This window comes from Harpia harpyja, chromosome 11, assembly GCF_026419915.1.
Source record: "Harpia harpyja isolate bHarHar1 chromosome 11, bHarHar1 primary haplotype, whole genome shotgun sequence".
NCBI classification, from domain to species: domain Eukaryota; kingdom Metazoa; phylum Chordata; class Aves; order Accipitriformes; family Accipitridae; genus Harpia; species Harpia harpyja.
Window position 1 is genome coordinate 40,057,508 of NC_068950.1, and position 22,508 is coordinate 40,080,015.

General features: G+C 43.8%; 2 protein-coding genes across 3 annotated transcripts; one reads left to right on the top strand and one right to left on the bottom strand.

Annotated features, from left to right (window-relative positions):
* Nucleotides 1-2,298: 2,298 nt before the first annotated feature.
* On the bottom strand, nt 2,299-11,272 carry TMEM59 (transmembrane protein 59). 2 transcript variants are annotated; one of them, XM_052801465.1, is made up of 8 exons: nt 11,046-11,272; nt 8,274-8,379; nt 6,038-6,132; nt 5,683-5,835; nt 5,323-5,407; nt 4,928-5,009; nt 4,022-4,130; nt 2,299-3,257 (listed from the first exon to the last, which is right to left on the bottom strand). In XM_052801465.1, exons 1-8 carry the CDS (start codon nt 11,232-11,234, stop codon nt 3,102-3,104), a joined length of 975 nt encoding a protein of 324 aa, XP_052657425.1. In that variant the 5' UTR covers nt 11,235-11,272; the 3' UTR covers nt 2,299-3,101. The 2 variants fall into 2 exon arrangements, with proteins under 2 accessions (XP_052657425.1, XP_052657424.1); XM_052801464.1 differs by having other exon boundaries at nt 4,928-5,012; nt 11,046-11,271.
* A 195-nt stretch (nt 11,273-11,467) lies between these two features.
* On the top strand, nt 11,468-17,697 carry TCEANC2 (transcription elongation factor A N-terminal and central domain containing 2). The gene is given in 5 exon segments (XM_052800928.1): nt 11,468-11,519; nt 11,522-11,568; nt 12,939-13,080; nt 14,424-14,617; nt 16,455-17,697. Coding segments are annotated over 5 exon segments (624 nt in total). The 3' UTR covers nt 16,644-17,697.
* Nucleotides 17,698-22,508: the final 4,811 nt, after the last annotated feature.

A 22,508-nucleotide genomic window follows, 5' to 3' on the forward strand; every position in this document is an offset into this window, starting at 1 on the left:
TCATCTGTTTCCTACACCAAGATTATTCAGCTCAGCTATAGCCAAGTAGGCAGTTGGATTTTAGAGCAGTTACCCCACATCAAAGACTGCTTATAGTTCAGAAAAATGAGTTCATGAGAATGAGGTAACAAACACAAGCAAGGCCTTCTGAAATTAAAAAAAAAAAAAAGAAAAAAAAGAAAAAAAATCTTTTCCAAAGATCAGAGAAGCTGAACAGGGAACACGGATCAACATATCAGTATGATAGGAGACTATTGTTAATTCTAGCACCCACAAAAAAAACCCCAAGTCCCCCAGAATGTACCACGGCTATTTCTGCCAGCAATGAATTGCACATGCTTGAGAGGGTTGCCTCATTTGTGTCAAGATGATTCCATTTAAATGCTGATACAAGTTCAGTTGAACACGTGCCTAAAGAGAATATAAAATGCTTTCTTCCTGCAATTTCAATAATTTAAGGCCCTTCATTTAAACAGCTGTCTTGGGCAGAGATCAAACCCAAATTGCAGCCTCTGAAAATGAAGATGTCAGGAAGTCAAACATTTAACAAAAAATGAGTAGGACAAGCCATTTTGCAAAGTCAAATGCCAAGATAGCTTAAATAGTCCATTTAGATTAGAAATCTTGAGAAACAGTTCAATTACTGCAGCCTAGCTAGTATCTGATTTTACTGAGGGAAGATACTTTGACAAGAGCTTACAAGTACAACACGTAACAAATTCTTCAGACTCTGGCTCACTCTGGAAACAGTAGTGCCAAGTGACAGATTGCCACAGGCACAGTTTCCTGTGACCTAACAGCACATTACTGAATCACTGGCTTCACTGCACAGATCACTTAGCTGAAATGTCATTAAACAGCGAACAAAAGACAAAACACGTAAAACTTGTGGTTTCTTCCTTTGTTGTAGGCAGATACAATGCCAAATAAAAGCAGAAGTTAGTTGTTTCACTCAAACCTAGGAATGTAAGCAATAAAGTCAAACGTTTTGATGTCACAAAACTTTCTCTTCCAAGTCATCAACATAACAGAGGTTGTACTGTACACATTTGAAACAGGCAAACAGCCATGTTTTCATGAAGCTGTAACACTCCCTTTGCAACTACATATAATCATAAGGGAAAACATTTTAACAGAATTGAAAACATTTCCATGTTAGTAATTCAGTTAGAAAAAGTGGGATTGCTGAAGTCTCTTCTGGAAAGGCAATCCCGAACAACACAGTGCTAAGACGACAGGCAATAATCACTGAAGTAAAGCCCGTGTTTACAAATAAATTTAAACATCCATTGCACAAGTTGCATTTGATACCGCTCAAAGCAGAACACTGGCATCCTGGACCCAAACGGGGCTGTATACTGAGGTTTGCACTACATGAGCAGAAACGCACGTCTCAACTGAATCACTACTGCAAACAGAGGGATTTCCCGCCCCTGTGATTGTGCAAGTGAACAGTGTTCCGAAAACATCACACCATCGATTTTCACAAGTCATGACTGAGGCCTTTGCAATAATGCCACCAACACACAAAGGTACCTGTCAATGGCTGCTGGCACCCAAATTTCTGGGCTATGATGTTGTCCCGCTGAAGAATTTAGCACGAAGAGGTACAACTAATTTAAGACTTCAAATTGCAACTTCTGCACGTTGATAGAAGCCTGATTAAAACAAACATCTCTTAATGCTTTTAAACCTTATTGACAGAAAACCTGCTTGAGTGCTTCCAAGCTAAGGTTTTCAGCAGCGCTGTACAGACCACTTAATGCACATTCCTGCTTAATTGCCCTTGCAAGGCTCCATCATCTGTACTTACCCAACCCTCAGCGTTACAGCTGAATTAGGAATGACTATTGAACCAGTTTTTACAGTGAGGGAACACTATACTGTGTCCTCCAGAACCTTTACAGTTCTCACCAGAATTCAAAACCTGAAGAGGTGTTGAATATTTTTGTTTGTTTGTTTAAACCTTCAAGGCAGTTTTGTATAATCGACAAAATACGATGATGAGAGATCATGCATCCTAGCCAGCTTTCAAACACTTAGAGAGACCTTAAAATAAACCACACACATCCCCAACTTGTCAATGCTATGGGAACCAGCATATAGTAATCTCCTCAGAGAGGACAGCTGCAAAAAATATATTGGAAATTTGAGGGACATTGTACGTTGTGGTTGTGTGAGTGAATCGTGTAGCAAAATCAGGTCACATTGCCCATGAGAGGAATGCTCCAGACAGGCTTTCATACTGAGTATGTTGTGGTCAATAATTAACCATAGCAAAAAGCTATATAGTCAACGTTTTCTATACAGTCAATTTTATTTGTCTCTTCTCATTTCTCATGAATCAACTTGTTTCTGTAAATGAAGTTACAAGACTAGAATAGTTAATCAAGAACAGAAAGTAGAATTTCTTCAGAAAACACAGGTGCTAACTTTACAAGCAATTTAAGATTTAAAGGCTAAAGGTTGACAAAATAATTGACCATGTTATGTTCTCTGTGTGAAGGGATATGTCCATAAGCTTTAACATCTTTCACAAACTGAGTTCTAGCCTACAGTACCTCACAAATGCTTTCCATCTTGGATATTGCCACGCTGTAGAAAAAATATATTTCTATTTTTAGAGACAGGGTTGTTTGTGCATGGACATTAACAAGTACAAAAATTCAGCAGATAATTTTATAATATTTTCTCTTAACTACAACAGAAAGTGCAACACTAAAAAGGCATTTCCTGCCTACTTAAAATTTCTTATACCTTTACAAAGCTAACTCTGAATGTACACATTACATCCTAGAACACACAAATAAGTTTGAAAGTGTCATGGCAGAAGTATGGAAAGCATGCTTACAGCTTTGGTAAGCAAAAAGACACATAGCAAACACCAGTGAGAAGTGATTATGTCTGGAAACAAACGTAAATTCAAGATGTCTGAATCTTCACTACTAGTTGAAAACAAAATCCCATGACATTTGTTGATTCTGTAACTTTAATTGCATTTAAAGACTGGCTGCTAAGCTTCTTATCTGAAGAACCACCACAAACAATCAGGAGTTGCTAGCTCTGTTAGAATTAGTCTATTGGATCCAATGAAGACTTATTTAAATTGCTGATTGAGCCAGATTGACTTTTGTAGGAAGAGGTCCTGCTTCTTCATGTTCCTCAGTCTTGCATCTAACCACAACAAGTGCAGAGGATGGGTATCTGTTCAGTTTTTGTTCATTCATGTATTCCAAATCTCCATAGATGCTCAGCTTCTGAAATATTTAAACAATTTACTTTAAGACAAAGACTTTCCATACTGTGAATAAAATGCATTTCATTAAGCAACTACATTCCTAGTTCTGACGGCTGCAGTCCTTCAACAGAAGTTAACCCCGGTTTTCTGTAACATCTGAAATTCATGGCTGGAACTAGATTTGAGTCCAACAGAAATGTATTAAATCTGCTAGAACAACAGTAGATACAGTGCTTGTGTAACAGCTCCTTTAGTTTGCAAATACTGTGAGCCTTGCTTATTTCAGAAGTGCGGAGACCTCTCTGGGCGCTAGGGATGCTAGTTCAGCCAGTTCCCCTCTGATCAGACTCTGTGCTCACAGATAATATGCTGTCGCTTCTGTCCTCACTATTGATGCTCCTGGATTAAATCCATACTGCGTTCCACCTACACCATCCAACTCTCAGTATAGCTTTATTCCCAGAGAAATTAGAAGGAGCCTCCATTTGTTAAGAGTAATCTGAAGGTTGTCAAGAGGAGAGTGCTACAAACCAAAAGACATCACATTTGGGCTGCCTGAGTAAGGTCCAGAGCACCAATCAGCCACAGGAATAACCAAGAATTGTTCAGCTATAAAATCATCTTTTAAATAACAAAATTGGTTTGCTAACCACATCTGCAAAATAAAAAAACCTCTTTCTAGCTGAACCTCCCCCCAAATGTTTCTTAGTCTCTAGACAGCTGTAACATAAAAGTAATAACATGAATAAATTCAAAATATTGTCAGTTATAAAATAGTAGTACCTCAGATGGAACATATTGCTCTACAGCTGTAGCTACAGTTGCGCAACAAATCCAGAGCAGTACCAACACTGACAGGACGAGCGTAGTAGTTAAAATCCAACTGGAATTTCTGAAATGAAAAGAATGTTACCAGATTTCATATACTGAATACAAGACAATGGACCCTCTAAAAAGTTCGGCTCAATTTTGATTGCATTTCCTGCTGAGTCATTAGTCTCTAGCTCTTCCAGCTACACTGCCCACTTCAGACTCCTGGGTACTCTAATGCCTATTTAGTATCTGACTTGAAAGACACAGAAGACTTGCTAGATTCTGTTTATTGTGCCCTAAGCATCCTCCTACTTACAGTTTTAAAAACAGATTTTTCTGTTACACATTTGGGATGCAATTCACTGACCCTTCCTGCGTAAACTTTTAAGGAGAAAGCAATTAGAGTAAGGGAAAGAACACCAACACGCTGATCTTCAGCAAATCTTTAATAAAGAGATACTGGGTATTTTCAGCCTGGAAATGAGACATAACAGTGTCTTTCCTATCAGACAGTCCCACTCCAAAATACAAAACAAGTGCTTTGTCCTGAAACATATCCAGAGCTAAAGAACAGGCAAAACACAGTATTGTTTAAACAGTTCACAGAACACACTCAAAAAACAGCGTAGGAAATTATCAATATGATGTTCACTTGAAATGGAAAGGAGAATCAAAGTTGGCAGAATAGCCTGCAAATGGGGCCAGCATGGAAAAGTAGCAATAACAGTCAGATACACAATTTTAAGTGCTATGCATCCTGAACCTAACAGACTTGTAGCACTTTTGAGATCTTGCACTAGTGCCCCCATACACACACACACAGAGGAAAGGCCATTATCCTCCTTACTAGGTACAGACATTCTTGAATATACATACACGGAAAGACACTTGAAAAAGCTGTCATTTTCTCGCTCTTCAAAAAGTCCTCGGTATGTCTGCGAACTTCCTGGACGTAGGTCTGCTGAAATACAACAGCAGAAACAGCACTTGGGAAAGCAATAAAAGAGAAGACCCAAACACCACACAGTTTGTCTGTACAGAGAACATAAAAGGAAGCTTTTAAAACGGCCCTAGCTTGCACGTTTCTATTTCCAGCAGAGCTTGGTTTCCACCACAGACTTTGCTAAGTGTACATAGTGCAGTCTACATGGCAAACAATTATATTTCAGCTTTCTAAAAATTTGCTTTCATGTGCCACCTGCAACCTTTTTTTTTTTTTTATGACAGGGAACATTTGCTTTTGCTGTTCCAGAGCACAAAGAACAACTTACAGGCTGTTTTACTCAGCGACAAGGATCCTCTTGTATCTCCGGTTTCCTGATCAAGCTGTGGAACATACTGTACTTCTGGCTTTGACTAAAAGAAAATAAGGAGTTAGGAGATCCTTCTAGCAAGCTTCCGCTGATCTATCATTTACATTTTCAGAACTAATACGGAAGTTAACCTTAAGACACGCACCATTCACTTAAGTTTGATTCCGCTCCCCCCTTATGCTGGCCCTAAAGGCAGTGAAATACTAGCAAAAACTAAACACTTCTGATAGTGCTTTATAGTCTTTCCTGTGACTGGAAGGAGCAGAGTTAAACATTTAGCAGCCAGGACACCTTAATCTCAAAGAAAAAGGCAAGCACCTGGAATATGACAATTTTGCCATCATCTGCTTGAAGGTAGAAAGTCCATGAGGATGTTATGAAGCTCTGAGCTGAATCCATCATGTCACTCCAGAATGATCTCACCAGTGTCAGAGGAAAGAGGAGATGAATTCTTGGCATCAGGGACATTAACTGCAAGCACAACGTTAACTGGTTTTCCATTTGTTTCTATGTGAAAAGGACAGAAGTCATGTTCTTGCTCACCCCTCACCCCATATCTAGATTTCAGTCCTTAGGAAGATTTATTTTCCATTTGAAGAAATTTTAAAAAGCAAAGACACACACTGAACAGAAAACAAGTAGGTGGTATTTGAAAAACATGTCATCTACTTACTTGCTCTTGCCTTAACTCAGCAAATGGCAATTGGTTCTGGCATCCAAGATGGCAAGCATATTGTTCATCAGATTGGGAGTATGCTTCAGTACAGGCTGCAAAGAAGTTCCCCAAATGAGAAGATAAATTCTGCATTTTAGTTAAGAAAACATTTTCAGTGTAAGTTGGATCAGAAACAAAGCAGCAGCTAAAGGACTGACAATCCCATTTGCAGGAAAATATATGGCAATCACTCAAAGGGTAGCATTTGCTCTGAGGTCTAATGAAGGTTAAGGAATCAGAGCTTAGGCAGATGAAGTAGTTGAAATCTGAATGCAGTCAGAGCAACCGATCAGAAATGTTACCCTGGCCAATCTCAGGGGTGCAAGTTTTCACTGATCCTCCCACTACCACTTTAGTTTTTCCTCTACGTATCAAGTAAAACATGAACTTTTACCTCAGAGAACAGAGATGGAGTCCTAAAAAGAATAGAGGGACCATCAGTCCATTAAATCCCTTCGAGGTAACAACAGAAGTCATGGTATCACAGGAAAACCAAAGGAGCATTTTCCTGCTAGTGCAAGGAGTACAGAAACTGCATTGAAAGTATTATGGAATATTTTTTTAATGAAAAATGAAGCCTACTCTTTGTTTTACAGATAGCTTCTATTAATTGTTCACTAGAGATCATAAAGGCCAAGAAATCTAAATTATTCAGAGAGAATAATGTGGATTATTCTGCCCATGGAGAAATCAGGCAGACAATACATGGGCATAGCTCTTCCCCAAAACTCTAAAGCTTAGGTGGACAATGTTGCAGTACAACCTGAACTAAAGAATCAAACCAAGTAGCAACACAGAGGACAGTAGCTCTCCCAGTTTTCCGCAGGAACAAACGGACCATCATAAAGGCTAAAAAGCTGTCAGGAATCACGGCATCAGCAGCTAAGCATTTCAGTTTTCAGCTCCTAGCACCTGAACAGCAATTCCATGATAAAACTGCCACCAAACTAGTGTTTGCAGGCATAAAGAAGCATCCAAAGACAGAATCAAGCAGATCAGCCAAGATGTATCTTGCCAAACATAGAATACTTAGTCAGGGCACCAACCAGTGTAACAGATTACGGAACATAAGCCAGCAAAAGACAACAGCCTCAGGAAGGAGAGTTAAACCAGAAAGTAAGCAACTGTTCAATTACCTCTACATGTGGTCTATTGCTACATTACCCTTTTTTATGGCACTCTTCAATGTGTGGTTTGACAACTAGATTGACATGCTGTATCACAGCTAGTCACAGTGTATGACAGACTAGAGCATTAGCCCATTTCTAGAGTATTTAATGCAGTTTTGTATCACATTAGCATCTCTGCATGTCAGGCTTTCTACTTGCGTACATTCCATCAGCTCTCTGAGCTAGCCACTAGCCCTCTTGTTTTTGAGGTACTGAGAGGACAGAAGCCTCCTTTGAGTGCTGGCTTGGTGCTTAATTGTATTGGAAATACAGACGGAGAGGTCCTACCTTTCCTGCTTTGGGTGGTTATGTCCCACTTAATCTCTGACTAAAACTGTGAATCAGCTGCCTCAATATTATTGGATGAAAGTTCTATACAATTCCAAAACCAGTATTAACTGGCCTATAGTACACATATTTCATCTTCACCGTGAAATTTGTGCTCTAACACAGGTAACTGAGAGAATTAGTCACCAATATTTAATGACCTATTTCAAACAAAACACGTACGTCATTCCCAAGAATTTAGCTGTAGGTAAACCTCAGGACGTAGCCTAGACCACAAGTTACAAGGCAGACAGCACATTAAGATCTGTGTTCTTACTCTTCTGAATAATTCACTTTTATATACAAGTTTGTCAGGAATTGTAAATGGGACTGATTGTCGCATGGAATTATTAAAGGAAAGGAAAGGATTTTTTCCCAGCCATTTGTGTTTTCTATGACAAACTGTTTATAGTAAAATGAAGTGTTTCTAATTTATTTACAGAGACTGACGATACTCAAGAAATTCAGGCAAATAGCAACACTAAGGATCAGGTAAGGAGAAACTTGCAGAGAACAGACAACCTTTCCCTAAGATTTTTTTTTTTAATATCCTGTACATAAACTTCAAGAAATTGTTAAACAAAACCAGAAAGCAACTGAAGTAATCCCACCAATTTAACAACACCCTTTCAGATGTTCCTGCTCTTCCCTCTTATATCTCCACATTACGGGATGTTGAAGGAGTACTGAAATCTTACCAGAGTCACATTCCAGTTTGGTTCGATTCAAATCAATGCCATCGTCCACAAACTGACAAATGGAAAAGAGTCTGCAGCCTCGCTGGCACGCGTACAGCTCCTCTTCCTGGAAAGGCACAAGAAAAGGCTTGCATCCCTCCATTCAAGAATAAATTGTCAGAAAACAAATAATTTTTTTTTTTGGAAGTGCTATAAAAAAGCCACCCACCAGAGCACCATCCTCCTTCCCTCCACTAGACCTAGAAGCCAGCTAAACATGACATTCTGGATGATCTGAAATAAAACCAAGCTACAGCGCTTTAACACTAACATACCTATTGATTTATTTCAGAGCTCTTCATTCTGTGGTGGGGCAAACCTGGAACAGCAAATTCTATTTTGTAATTCCAGTCCTACAACTCACAACCAAAGTTGCACTGCATTTTTTAAAAAAGTGTTGGGTTTAAAAACAAGAGATACTGCTGTAAAAGATTTACTGATGTTTAATCCTACAAAGAGTAGTCTTCCATCTCAGAACTTAAACATGTAGAACCCAACAAGAAAGGACAAAAAAAAGACTAATTTTGACAGCGTGTTAAAATGTATCTACCAGACTGTAATCAGAACTACAACAGAAATAAGAGATTATCTTCTGATGTACTATACCAGTACCCTGGTTAACTGCTTACTTGCCAAACCAGTTCCACAAACACACATTTTTATTCATTATATTGAACTGAAGGGGAAGAGTGCTTCCTCACTGTAACTATTAAAATTATGCAAATATAGAAAACCTACACATAATATTTCTTCTGTCCACAATACCAAAGGGATGGATGTGCACTTTCCATATATAGTGCTCTCCATGTTGCAGAACTACAGACAGCCTCTATTACATGAGTGCTCCTACTTATGAACACACCCTATCGTGAATCAGACCCATCAAAACCACCAACCATATAACCATTCAAGTGACGGCAGCCAATTGTTGTACAGGTGGAAAATGGACTCTGCATTAATTTAACAAAAAAACAAACATACCACACCTTACTGTATAACCTATTGTAAATTAACTGGCCATTATTTGTCTCTGAGAGCACAAGTTCACATGCTTTAAAGGCACAAAAGTAGAAAACTGTGAATGTAAATTAAAACTTAGCTCTAACAACACTGACAAGGTGGCTAATATAGTTATGCTACTGCAGAAAACATGTTTTGTAATTTGATATCCAGACAGAATTAGCTTTAGGAAACAGATTTCTATGGCAGTCTTCCATGGAAGCCTCAATGAAGCTTGTCTTACTTTCCAATGACAACAATTTCCTTCAATTCAACTGGTAGTTTTGTGACAAATCGAAAAAAGACTAAATGTAATGGAAGAGATGAGCATATTATTCAACAGCTCCAACAACACACAACAAAGAATTCAAAAGTACAGTAAAAAGCACAGAAATAATCAGCCTTCCTTGAACGAGTCCTACAATAGAAACAAGAGCAGCATTGCACCAAAACAGTATGGAAATATATTAGGATAATGTTTAGTCCTAATTTCTCAGGTTTAGTTCTTTCTCCTCACTATCATCACACGTAAGCACCAAAACATGCCATAGGTACAGATGTAAGTTTACTTGTATTCCACGTAACTCCCTGTTACTTCTCTCCGTGGGGATACCAGTACCAGCTACAGAATCACAAAATCCAATTTAAGTTCCACACGAAAGCAGACAAAGCCCTATTACCTAACATTATCACTGCTTCCATGTGCCTGCTGCCCTCGTGTGAAATCTCAAAGATGGCCTAAGAGCTCGCATCATTTGGAGTTCAACCTGCTATATAGCTGCAGCTGATAATGAAGTATATTGCCAAGAAAGAACCGGGAAAGATGAGATTTTTGGTACTAGACTTTCCAAATTCAAGCTAGTAGTTCAAAGCTGTACAAAGCTTGAACCAACAGCAAACTCTGGAGTATGAAATTAGATTCCCGTTAGACACTATTTCAGTATTTTATCACAAGAGGAAAAAAATTCCATGCAAGTGAATCAAAACACAGGCTGAAGGTTCTGACAAGCTACTCGTTTATCATCATTTACGCTTCATCCTTCAACATCCAAGTGTCGCACTGGCGCCCTGACTTGGGATCTCTGGCCTGTCACGAACACAGCACTGTTTTAGTGCCCCAAAATATAGAACAGCCTAAGCCAAATTACAGCTGCCTCTTTAGGAACAGGAGGAAAAAAAAGCAGCAAATCCCCCAAAACCCACAGAGGTACCCAGCACTAACAAAGCTATACTTTGAAAGCGGCACTTCTTGGGCAAGCTGCAGCCTAACCATCTATTTTCAAAACGCAGGATCTATCTTTAGAGAAGGGACTGCATCCTCTCTACTTCGAGGGGACAAAAACCTAAGCCAGACGAGACACGCCACAGAAGGACCGCAGCAGCAGCAGCAGGGCTGCTGACTGCCCCTCAGCACTGCGAGCATGAGCTTCTTTCAGGTTTATATTTGCTTAAAGACACGTCCAACACCGCTGGAGAACACATGCACGGGGACATGCCTCGAAAAAGGCCCCTGCCCGAGAAAATCCCGGGGGTGTCCTGTCACTCCGGAGCACAAGAAGCCAAAAGACACGACGAGGGGCTGCAGGGGGAGAGGGCCAAGGGCCAGGCCCGGGGACGGCCGCGCCAGCCGCAGCACGACTCCCGGGGAGGGGAGGGAGGGAGAAGGGGAGCGGGGCCGAGCCCGGGAAGGGGCCCGCCGCGGCGGGAGAGCCGTGAGGCAGGGCCCGCCCGTACCTTGGGGTAGGTGTGCAGGGAGTAGGTCAGCTGGCAGGCGCGGTGACACGACGCCGTGTTGCCCAGCACGGAGTCAAAAGCCTCGGACGAGGCGACGGACAACGGCCCGGCCCCCCGAGCGCTGCTGCCGCCCGCCAGCAGCGCCAAGGCGAGAGGCAGGCAGAGGAGGCCGCCCCGCCGCGCCGCCATCTTCCTCCTCCCGCAGACCCCCCACCCCGCCACTGACGGCAGCGGGCGCCGGGGGACTCTCACGAGATTAGCCCCCGCCTCGCCGCCTCCGCGCGGTGCCTGCTGGGAAATGTAGTCCGCGCCGCGGGGCGGCCCCAGCCATCCCATAGGGCCTCCCCTCCGGCGGGAACTACAAGGCGGGAAGGGCGGGGCAGCGGCTTCCGGGAGGGCGGGCGGGCGAGCGGGGCGGGAGGATGGACCGGTTCGTGGTGCGCAGGGCCCGCGGCCCGGAGAGCCCCCGCCGGGCCGGGCGGCCCCCCGCGCCTACCGGCAGGCCACCCTCGAGTCCCTCAAGGCAGGTCACCGGCACTGGCGGGGGTGGTGGTGGTGGTGGTGGGGAGGGTAGCACAGCACAGCTCGCCCCGGTCTCCCGGGCCTGAGGGGAGGTCTTCACCCCGCGGCAGCGGGTGCTGCTGCTGCGGGGCCCGGTGCCTTCGAGGTGAGGTGAGGTGAGGCGAGGTGAGGCCTGGCGCTGGGGCAGGACCACGCTGCTCCCCAGAGGCTGCGTGCAGGGGTGGCGGGAGCACCCCAGGAGGAGCCGGGCTGGCCCTGAGGCGCCTCGGAGGGAAGAAGGGGTGTCAGGCCTTCGCCAGGCTGCCATCCTGCCTCTGCATGGAGCTGAGCAGGATGGGGTGAGAGCGGGAGGAACGTTTTGTAAACCACCGGTGGTTCCAGCTCTTCACCAAAATCTTTGCAGCGTCGAGGTGGCATCCTCACGGAGGACAGGGAAGCAAAGTTAGAAAGGTGCAGAGGGCTCTGCTGCGTTGAAAGGGGTTTCCCAAGCTAGATGCTCCTTCCCGCATGTTTGGTGTGGCATAGGGTCAGGCTGGGCACACAATTCAAGTACAGCCAGGTGACACCACCAGCTTCAGTACTGCCAGCTGGCTCACTTCTCTCCCCAGCAAGGAGAGCCCTTCACTTGGTTGCATGATGGTCCTGCGCAAGACATGCGTAAGAGCTGAGCACCTCTTTGCCACCTGTCTGTAGAAGCACAACAGGAAAACGTTTGCTGCACCAGAGACCTTATTAACGTAAGGCAGAAAGCAAAAGAATGGTGCGTAAAGCACCCCAGCTGTCTGACCACTGCTGAATCTTTGTAAGATGCCTCGCATCCAAAATATGAGACTCGCACTGTTTACAGTCTGTTCTGTCAAGGTCTGTGGCAAAAACAGGGTGAGAAACCCTGCAAATGTCCAGTGTACTTGAGTTTGTGTTCACGTTCCCTAATGCTTTGTTTCTCTCCCTGCTGGCATTATTTTAAATTTAAAGCCAATCTGAGCAGGATTCAGATTCTGCCAGGCTGCTAAAGATAATTAGCTGCTTCCCTCTTAATCCCTTTTTCTATTAAGACATATTTATACAACGGACTCCTGAAATTCAAAACACTTCTATTCTAGCAGACAGTTGCTTTTACGTGCCTTAGAGTTTGGCAGACTGAGGTGAAGCATCTTGCTTTGCTTTCTATTTACTTCAGTCTTGATTTGCAGTAGGCTGCCAATCTCAAGCAAGTACCCATCATTCCAGGCCATCATGTATTCTGTGCTCTGGTTCATACCATAATCAATAATTCATGTGTTGATAACAGCCGCATTAGCTGAGATGAAGCCAGTGTCCTTAGTTATAATAAGAATATTCCACTTCCCTAATGGCTTTTCTCTTTTCCAGAGAGTTGTGGTTGTGGAAGACATAAAACGATGGAAGTCTATGCTTGAGCTTCCTGGGCAACCAAAAGAGAATCTGATTGAAGCTTTGGAGGAGCTGAAGAAGAAAATACCTTCCAAGGAAGTGTTACTTTCAACAAAAATAGGTACATCTTGTCTGATCTAGACTGTGGATATTGGGTTATCTTGTGTCTGCTTGGCTTGTCAGTACAAAAGAGACTAGCTTGCAGGCTTTTTAAGAAATGAGTGTAGCTGCCAATAAAAAATTGTTGATATCCAGCCTGCAGTTTTCAGAGCTTGTACTGAAAAAGTCAGCCGTCCTCTAATTCCTCCCAGGTTGCCTGCTTATTACCAAATACTGCATCACCACTTCTGTGGTCAAATTTTTGAAGAACTCTTCTTGGGCACCTCTGTGTCTTATTCCTTCTCCTGCTCTCTGTCAGGGGCACGGCAGAGCGCTGTCTTGCCATCCGAGACGCGGCTCATCTATTTGACCTGGCTGAATCCTCTGAACACGCAAGAAATTCTCCTCAGATTGGCCCAAAACTGCTTACTGCATCCTCACACTGATAAACCCCCAGCAGATGGGCAGCTCCATGCAAATGACACAGCCCGATGCCTGGCTTTTTTCCATAGGACTTGGGGGAGGGATAATGTGAGACCACATGATTGCTCCCTGCCTTTCCTGGCTATGGAGAGCATCCTGGCCTTTGTTTGCCATTAGAGCAGCTGGATCTCTGTTCGGAGAGCCCCCCTTGCCTTAGAAAAGGAGATGCGATCTGCCCCTTTCCCCGTACTTCTGAACTGTCATTTTATTTGCCGTGTTCAGCTTATTCAGGCTTTTCCCGAGATTTTTCCCAGTGCCTGCCTGAACGCGGCTGGGCTGGAAGAGCCACAGAAGCCTAACAGTGACATCTCCTGGCCAACAGCGCTACTGGTCAGAGAGAAATACCCCGCTGGAAGAAGGTCCCTTTTGTCTCCTTTCAGAGGAAAGCCTCTTTTGCACTGGCAGGCCCTGTCGATTGGAAAGATTCTGCCTGGGGTCACCGTGATGTTTGTGTGTTAAAATGCTATAGCCGTCACCAGCAACAACTGTTTCCTTAAAGGGGTTTTCAGTTTAAAAACAGCATTCTTTGTAGGCAAGTCTTACAAGCTTTCACCAGATCTAGTATCTGTGTAGAAAATGAACGTAGCCCTGTATTACGTAAGTGTTGCTCCACACCTCGGTGACTTGGGAAGGTAATTTTCACATGTATAGGTCAATTCCTTGCTAATTGCTTGGGCAACAGTCGCTGCAGAAGTCGAGTGAGAATTTCAGTTTTAATTCCTAATAATTTTATATTTATCTTTGTGTCAATGCTCTGGTTGTTTTGCTGACACTGCCTGAATTGAAAAGGTGCGTGGCTGCTTTAGCACCGATATGATTTGACTGGCGTCCATTATATTTTGTCCACCTACCAAACGTGAAGGAGCTGTTATTGTTTTCCAGGTCACACAGTGAATAAGATGCGCAAACATTCAGATCACGATGTGGCCAGCCTCGCCAAAGATATTTACACGGAGTGGCGAACTTTCATCAAAGACCATTCAAACAAGCCCTCAATAGAGGTCAGAAGCGATCCCAAGACCGAGGCTTTCAGAAAGAATGCACGGAAGCTGCTTTGCGAAGCCCTGGATCTAGAGGTGACGTTCAGATCCATTTGTCTTTGGCTCAAAGAGTTATTCCTTGCAGGAACAAATTAAACAAGCCTTTTTCAGCCATAGGTACTGTAAAGCTGGACCTGCCTGCAGAGTGGGGACAAGACCAGCTGATCTGTTCCTATTTTCAGCGATTCGCTGCATGTCCCTATATATAAGTAACTTTGTTTTCAAGGAAGGTAATTTTGTTGTTGTTGTTAACCAAGTAAACATGCTAATTGTGAGGTGTATTTTCTCTCATTTACATAACCAGTCAACAGAATAGTTGTGTAGCTACTGCAGTTGGGCTGAGAAAGAGGAAGTTAATAGAACATAGTTTTTCCTACTACTTAACAGCTGTGAAAGCAACACTGGGACCTTTTGGGTGTTTCATATTTAAGTAATTAAACATTTGTAAATTTAAATCTATTGCAAAAACAGAGAGGCAAGGTTGACAGTATATAAAGTGGTGATAAATACCAGATCCCTCAGGTATCTTTAACTAAATGAACAGGGCTTTGCTGTAAGGCTTAATGACTAGTTTGCTTGGTCTATGAAATGCCATAATAATTATCCTTTTTAATTTATTCATTAATTATCCTTTAAATGGCAAGTCAAGTGATAAGCACTCAAGAGTTTCAAAGCTATGTGTTTGCTAGCTATGAGAACAACCTCTCCAACTTACTGAGGCAGCACAAAAGGATGGTTTGCTGTGGGAATGCTTCAGAAAGGCGGGAGCTCACCTTTGTCAGGCTGCTGGGTCAAGCTTAGTTCTTGGAAGGCACATCTATGCATGGTGAGAAGGCTGGTAGTAAAGTCTGAACCTGTGGGACATAAAGGCTATGGTACCACCCTAAAATGAGTGGTATTGGGTAAAGCAGAATTGCCTCTGAACAGGACTCGCCTGAAAGCACAGCAAGGAAAAATACCCTGCTAGCTTGCTGCTACCGCCAGATGTGCAAGTGGAGCTCACAGCAGCAGATGAACACCATATGTAGCCAGGGGAGCCACAGAGGTCCAGCAAATGGGGAGCAGGGACACCTGAGAGGCTGACAGAAAGGAGAAGGGAAGGTGGGGCTGAATGGATCCGAGGGGCTTCTAGTGCTGCCCAGCAGAGGGCCAATTTAGTGATGGGTAGCAAAAATAGAGCAGGCAAAGGACTTGGAGGAATACTACTTGGCATGCTGGAATCTCCTGTATTCAAAGTGTGGGAGATTCCCCATTACAAAAGGCAGAAGTGAAATTAAAACCATTTCATGATGGGTGGGGGATTTTTTTCTAAGCTGTGCTAAATTACAGGGTTTGGCACATGTTGAAGCAATAACTACATAATTAACATTTAGCAAATCCCTTTCTGCATTCTTAATTACACCTCCTTCTACACACAGAGAGCCCACATTTCCCTTTATAGCACCAGGCAGAGTTGCCAAGTGTTTGGCATGTCTTAGAGTTGCTGTTGGAATGAAGTTTAAAATAGTATCCAAGGTACCTTCTATCAGCAAGATCAAAAGTGAGCTTTATGGAGACAGTACAGTGTAGCTTATAATTGCAGCTGAGCTTGATACCCAAAGCTAGTTGCAGATTAGTTTCCTGTTGTGATGGCAAAGTACTGCCACCCAGCTGGAGATGTGGATATGTTCCCTGCTACTGACCATGTTGCCTTGTTCCTTAATTGCTAGGGTGGAATTAAATTGCTCTTCCTGTTACACTTGTGATGGGAAGTAGATTTCCTTGAATCTAAACTGTTTAATGAAGAAACACTGAAAAGCACCAAACTCCAATTTCAATCAGTTGGTCTCCTTATTAAACGTAAAGATCTAATTTTATACTTTGCTGTTTTCAGATTGATCACCCACTGGCTGAAAATATTGAGCGAGAAGCTTTTCATCTCTCTTCCCGTCTCATTAGCGCACCATATCGCAGAACGGTGCGAGCTCTTGTCTTCTCATTAAAGCATAAACCTGAAATCCGAGCAGAAGTCAAGACTGGCATGCTCACTGTCCCTGCGTTTGTACAGAGCCATAAAAAGTAAGGTGTCATTCTTGATCCTGGGTGAGAACTTCATGTGCCTACATCTCTGTGGAACTGGGAGCCCTTTCTGTTGTGAGGGGAGTGCAGAAGTGCTGACAGTGTGACTCACTTGGCACCGTTCTGTGAACAGGGCTGCTGAAGACAAGAACTACTAATGATGAAAGCGGTGCTGTAAATCTGACTTGGTAGAAATCCGTGTGGGCTTGTTGCAAGAAAAGTTTCTTCTGCTCTGCTGTATATTTTCCTGCTACAAAACCATCCTTGCTGACTCACCTGTTTCTCACTTCTGCCCATTTGTCATACCTCAGTTTAGTTCCATCCCTGATGTGGATCTTCAGGTGTAATCAGCTGGATAACATAAAGGAGCAGCTCTGTGCTGTGCTGGTGGGAAATACTGGGAATTCAGGGTAATTGGTCCATGGGAGGAGATTCCTAGTGGATAACTGCAAACTCTAGTTAACCCTAAATCAGCTACATCTGCTGTAGCTGGGCCCTGCCTGTGGCAAGAGCTAGCTGGTTTGCCAAGCCAGGTGATGTCCCGTTGCTGCATTCCAGAGTTGGATGCAAAATGGGTTTCAGGAACTTGCTATCCATTATTCCATAGGGTCAGTCATCCTGCAATTGTGGGCATTTTCTAAAGCCCTGGGGTGAAAATCAAAATGCCCTGGAGAATAGGTGCTATCTAATGCCTCTGCTGTTTAATGAGCAGCTCGCTCAGACTTCTATACCTCACTCATGATTTAAATCTGGTGCTAGTTCTTACTGTAACATGAAAAAAAACTTGAAATGGATTTTCTAAATAAAATTAGGTTATAAGGAAAACATTCCTTTTAAAGGCTTTTTTCCTCCAAAAGGAACATGGTTCAGAATGATTGCCTAAACAAATTTAAGCAACAAACTATTGTTTTAATTCCTTCTAGTTATTAAAAACTGGAAATCTCACCTCTCATATTTGCTCTGATTTCTTTAGTGCCACAAGTCATCCTGTTCTCCATAAGCTGTGACAGGCACAGTGTTTCTCTACTGGTAGGTAATAAAGTGCTCTCTGTTCTCTGTGTGTCTCTGTGTGTGTATGTACACAAGGGACTGGTCACAAACCTTTTTCTGAGTTATCAGGGTAGACAGAACCAAGTGAGTGAAACCTGCTTATTCAGAGTCATGGGAATTGAAGTCTTAATACACCATAAGGAAGTGTCTTTTGACCAGTTGTGGTCAGCACTCTTATTTCAGAAGAGTCACTTAAGGGCAAATAATGCAGTGGGAAAACTATGAATTAGTCTTTATTCAGATCTTCATCCTAAAACATGACTGACTGTAATTATGTGGACCTGCTAAATACTTTTTTCTTCTGTGGACACTAGAAGCTAAAGAAACACCCAAAATTTACCTGAGGTGTTGAACTCCATAAATTCAAATACCTAATTGCAGCTTCTCTTAAAAACATCTAAACCACGTCTTGTTTGCTTGGACCAGTGCGAGACTGGTTTTTCTCCCGTATGCATTGTGAAGGTATCTTCAAACAGCTGACTCTTCTGAAAACAAATGCTTTGGCATACAGACATTTCATTTGCAGAAAGTTAAGGTTAGGCGTGTCGAAGACAGGATGAGACAGAAACTGGCAGACAGATGGGTGGTGACTATATGGATAATATGTCAATGAAGACTTAACACTCGTTGACCAAGCTGTAGCAAGAGATGTGAAAACCATCTATTTATTTCTTACAAGTCATCAGCTCTATTTCCCACTTAAATAACTTCAAACTGCACAGCTGTTAATTGAATCCATGTATCTTGGACTGTCATGGAAGGGGCTCAGGATGAAAGAAAACCTAGCTTTTGTTTCCAGAATTGCAATGCCAAGACCAGCAGTATTTATTTTCAGCTTTCTGCTGCTGGGCCGTGTTTTCTCTATTTAGGTAATGTGTGAGAAGCAAAAATCCTGAAAATGAGGAACTTTGTTCTAATGAAAGCCAAGCCAGACAAGTTTTCTACACAGATCAGATACAGTCAGACAACTTTGGCTTACCTGAACACACAGCCAGTTTATACCATGCTGTGCATTGGTTTGCAAGACAGGTCTAGGAGTCACCAAACTTGTTTGTGATGCACAGTGCGGGTAACAACTGAGGAAAACTGCTGTCTGAAAGTGAACTGCTCTGTAGCGATGGCTGGTCTACTCTGAAAATAGCAACTTAGCGAGATCCACTTTTGTTTTTACAGTTTAGCCCTGGGAACCAACTGAGAGAAGGGAAAGTGATGTGGATGATTCTTTCCTCTCTTATTAGTAAACAGTCCTGTGGAAGGGATGCCATTCATGACACAGCACTGTAAAATTTAAAAGCAACACCAACATAGATATAAACAAGGACCTGCCATGGTCCAGAGTACCCCTGAGTTCTTCGTAATGTGTGGAGGAATGGGAAGATGGTGGGGAATGCCAGCCTTGTCCTCAAGGTGTATTTAGAAAAAAAGCAAAACTACAACCTGACCGCATCTCTTCCTTTGTGCATCCCTTTTGAAGTGGTGCAAGCCAAAAGAGATACCAGCTGCTGTCAGCAGGCCCGTCTGAGATCCGTTTGCCATAACCTTACAGGCTGTCCAAACGTTAGCGTGGGACAGCCAGCGCCTCCCCAAGTCCGCAGATAGCATGGAACAACTTAGAGATGCATGTGAGCTCTTCTGTTCCACACAAACTACAAGCTCAGTCTGTCCTATGCCATCAGACTGTTTCAGGGTTTAAGCAAAGCTCTGCCGGGCCCATCTCTTCCAGGTGACTTTTTTCCATGCCCTCTCCTGGTCCCTGACACCTTCCTTTTCTGAGGAGCCTTCAGGGAAGAGAGATTTTTTTTTTTTTTTTTTAATCTATTTTGGATACCTTCAGCTCTTTAGGGCATGCATTGCAGAGATTTTTCTTACTTCATTCTCAATACATGCCAAGTATTTTTCATTTGGAAATTAACTTCAGGGATGCAGAGTTACTGCACACAAGGAGAAAACTCTCCTATAAATTTCCTCATACATTTTTGCCCCACTTGTTTTTGAAGGGACCTAAGCGTATAGCTCTGGGTCCAGCTCTTGCAACTTGATGTTAAAGCCATTCACAGACTCAGCTTTGCATAAAACTGACTGTCTGGAGGAACTGGAAAAGGTTCCCGAGGGTGGGACTCAAGACCCACAGGATGGGAGGAATGCAGAGAACAAGGAAATGCTTTAAGGAAAAAAACAGAAAGGAAGGTGGGGAAGGAAGACAAAAACAGAGATGAAAAAGCAATAGGTCAAAAAGTGCTTCATTTTTCCCAAAGGGTTATGCCGAATGTGACAACAGGATACTTAATACCTGACAGTAATCAAGTTTTTACTCTATAAAGATCCCCCCCTGCCTTTGAGCAATATCTCACCTGCACAACTGCAGTTATTTATGCTTTAGGTTACCTACTGAACCAGTTTGCTGCTCCTCAGTTCTTCCTTCCCTCCCCTGGGCGATGCAGCCGGTGGGGAGACTGGGGCCGTGCGGCTCGTGGATAAAGCAGGAGGCCAGGGATGGCCGGTTCCCAGTGCTGGGAGCCGTTCTGCACTAGCTGTAGCTCGTGTGACCTCTGGAAATCCCTTGAAACAGAAGGTCTGGAAGGGCACAGGCACCTGCACCCGAGGCTGGCCTGGCTCTGAAGCATCTGATCTGCTATAGTTTGCTTGCAGCAAACCCACTTACAGGGAGTCCTGCAGGACCCTCACCAGCTTGGGTTCCCCTGCCACATGGGTTACATGTTGGGCTGGGGGAAGAAGGGCTCCCTAACACATCCTAAAGTTTGGCCTCACTGGCCCAGGCATACATTCTCCTAAATTCTGCTCTTTCTTCTCCAATTTTCCTTGGTAGCTACAGCGCGGTGCAGACCAGCCACAGGGTACTGGTAAGACACGTTATGAAGGCAGGGACTCTCCACAAGCTCCTGTCTTCACCCTGGGGAAACCCTTTTAGATTAAAAGGGAGGATGAAAGGGCTGAGCGGTGGCTCCCTTGTGCTAGGTTTCTCTGGCATGGTGCCTTCTTTGAAACAGCTGGTTCCCTTTTTACAGGGGAAACATCAAATGAAGGAGGCACCCAATCTGGAGAAAAGGTTCTTCTTTTTTCCCTTTTCTTACCCGATGATTAAGCCCAGCCCACAGATTTCTTTCAGCAAAAGAGTAGATAAAGCCAACAGACCTAGAGAGACCTGCTGCACCCAGCAAAGAGAGGAGGGAAGCACTTTCTGGAGGTGAGTGACATCTGCTCTTCTCCCCTGCCCGTGCTGCTGGTGCTTAGGGAATACAGGGTGGGCTCGGGGCAGCACCAGGACGGATGAATGGAAGGGGAATTCACCCCTGCCAGAGCTGGCTTCTGAAGAGCAAGTTTCGGAAGGCACCAGGCGACAGCTTGCTCCATTCCCCGTCAGCAGGCACAGCTCAGGAGAGCTTTGTCCTGCTGCAAATTACTTGGGCGAAAGAAGACAGGAGTAGACAAGACCCTCCCTGTCCTTCGAAAAAGAGAGTGCGCAGCAGCTCACCATTTTTCATCTTTTAAGAGGCTCTTCAAAGGTTTCTCCACAAAGAACCCAAACTTTTAGATCTCATTTGCTTCCCTGGCATCACTGTAATATGAAGGGTTTGCTAGGCTGGCCCTGGATTGAGAGACATTAAGGCAAGGAGCAGCCACAGATATCTTTTGGAGCTCTGATCATTTGAAGGAGACTCCAGGAACTTTCCTCCTTTCCTCCCAAGGTATGTTAGCACACCACGGGGCAGGAGCATAACACAGAGCAGAAATTAGGGGCTAGAGCAGAAGAAGGGTGGAAGAAAGCAGAAAAGAAGAGGTAGAGGGAGGGGAACATGTTGGGGAGTTCCCCAGCATGTCTGGCTGCAGCCAACAAACCTTTGCTCCTCCATGCAGTGCACAGCACCAGGAGCACTGAATCTCCCTTGCTGCTTTAAATGGCTGTGGCACTTTTAAAGTATTTTGAATGCTAAGGAGTGAGGCCTCCCATAGCAGAGATCATGTTGTGGAGGATACCACAAGGGCTGGAGAGCCCTCCTACATTTGTTTAAATACCCCTCTGCACAAGTGCTGATATTGCAGGATAAATCCCTCCGTTCAGGTGGATGAACTGGCATCTCACAGGAGGGGAAACTGAGGCACAAAGGGACTCTGACATGCCACAGGATGCAAAAAAAGGGAAGTCAGTGCCAGGGTTACACTGCAATTAATGATGCTCCAATTCTTCTGCTGGCAGTCCACTGAACAACATTCACAGTCTCTGTCAATTAGACTAGATTATGGGATAATTCTTGCTAATTATATATTATTATATAGCAAGCAGTTATCTCCCTATAAAGGGTGCTCCTATAATGGACAAACGCTGTTCCTCTAGCACAGCTAGCCCCAATGGCAAAAAAACCCCAGAAGCCAAAACCATTTCTGCTGTGGCCAATATTTTGCCTAAGCTGAAATTTTCACATTGCAAACACCCCACTCCTGTCCTGGATGGATGGAGGAGGAGGAGGGCTGCAATGGGCAGAGCCAGCCGGAGAGGGGAGGCAGGGTCAAATCCACACCCCATGAATCTGCTGCAGAGGCACGGTCGTAAGCTCAAAAATCCAGCTGTAAATTCTCCCATCCATCACGGAGCAAGTTCCCCGTTCAGCCTCTGCACGCCAAAACCCCCACGAGCGGGGAGGAGGACCTCGCTGTCCCTGGGGCCACGATGGCCGGGAAATGGGAGCGATCGCTGTTCAAAATAAGCTGGGAAAATAACTCCCGGTAAATGCCGTCATTGCATTTTTAATTGTCCATATGCTTGATCCATTATGTTTTCCCAGATGGCAGGGCTGCTTGA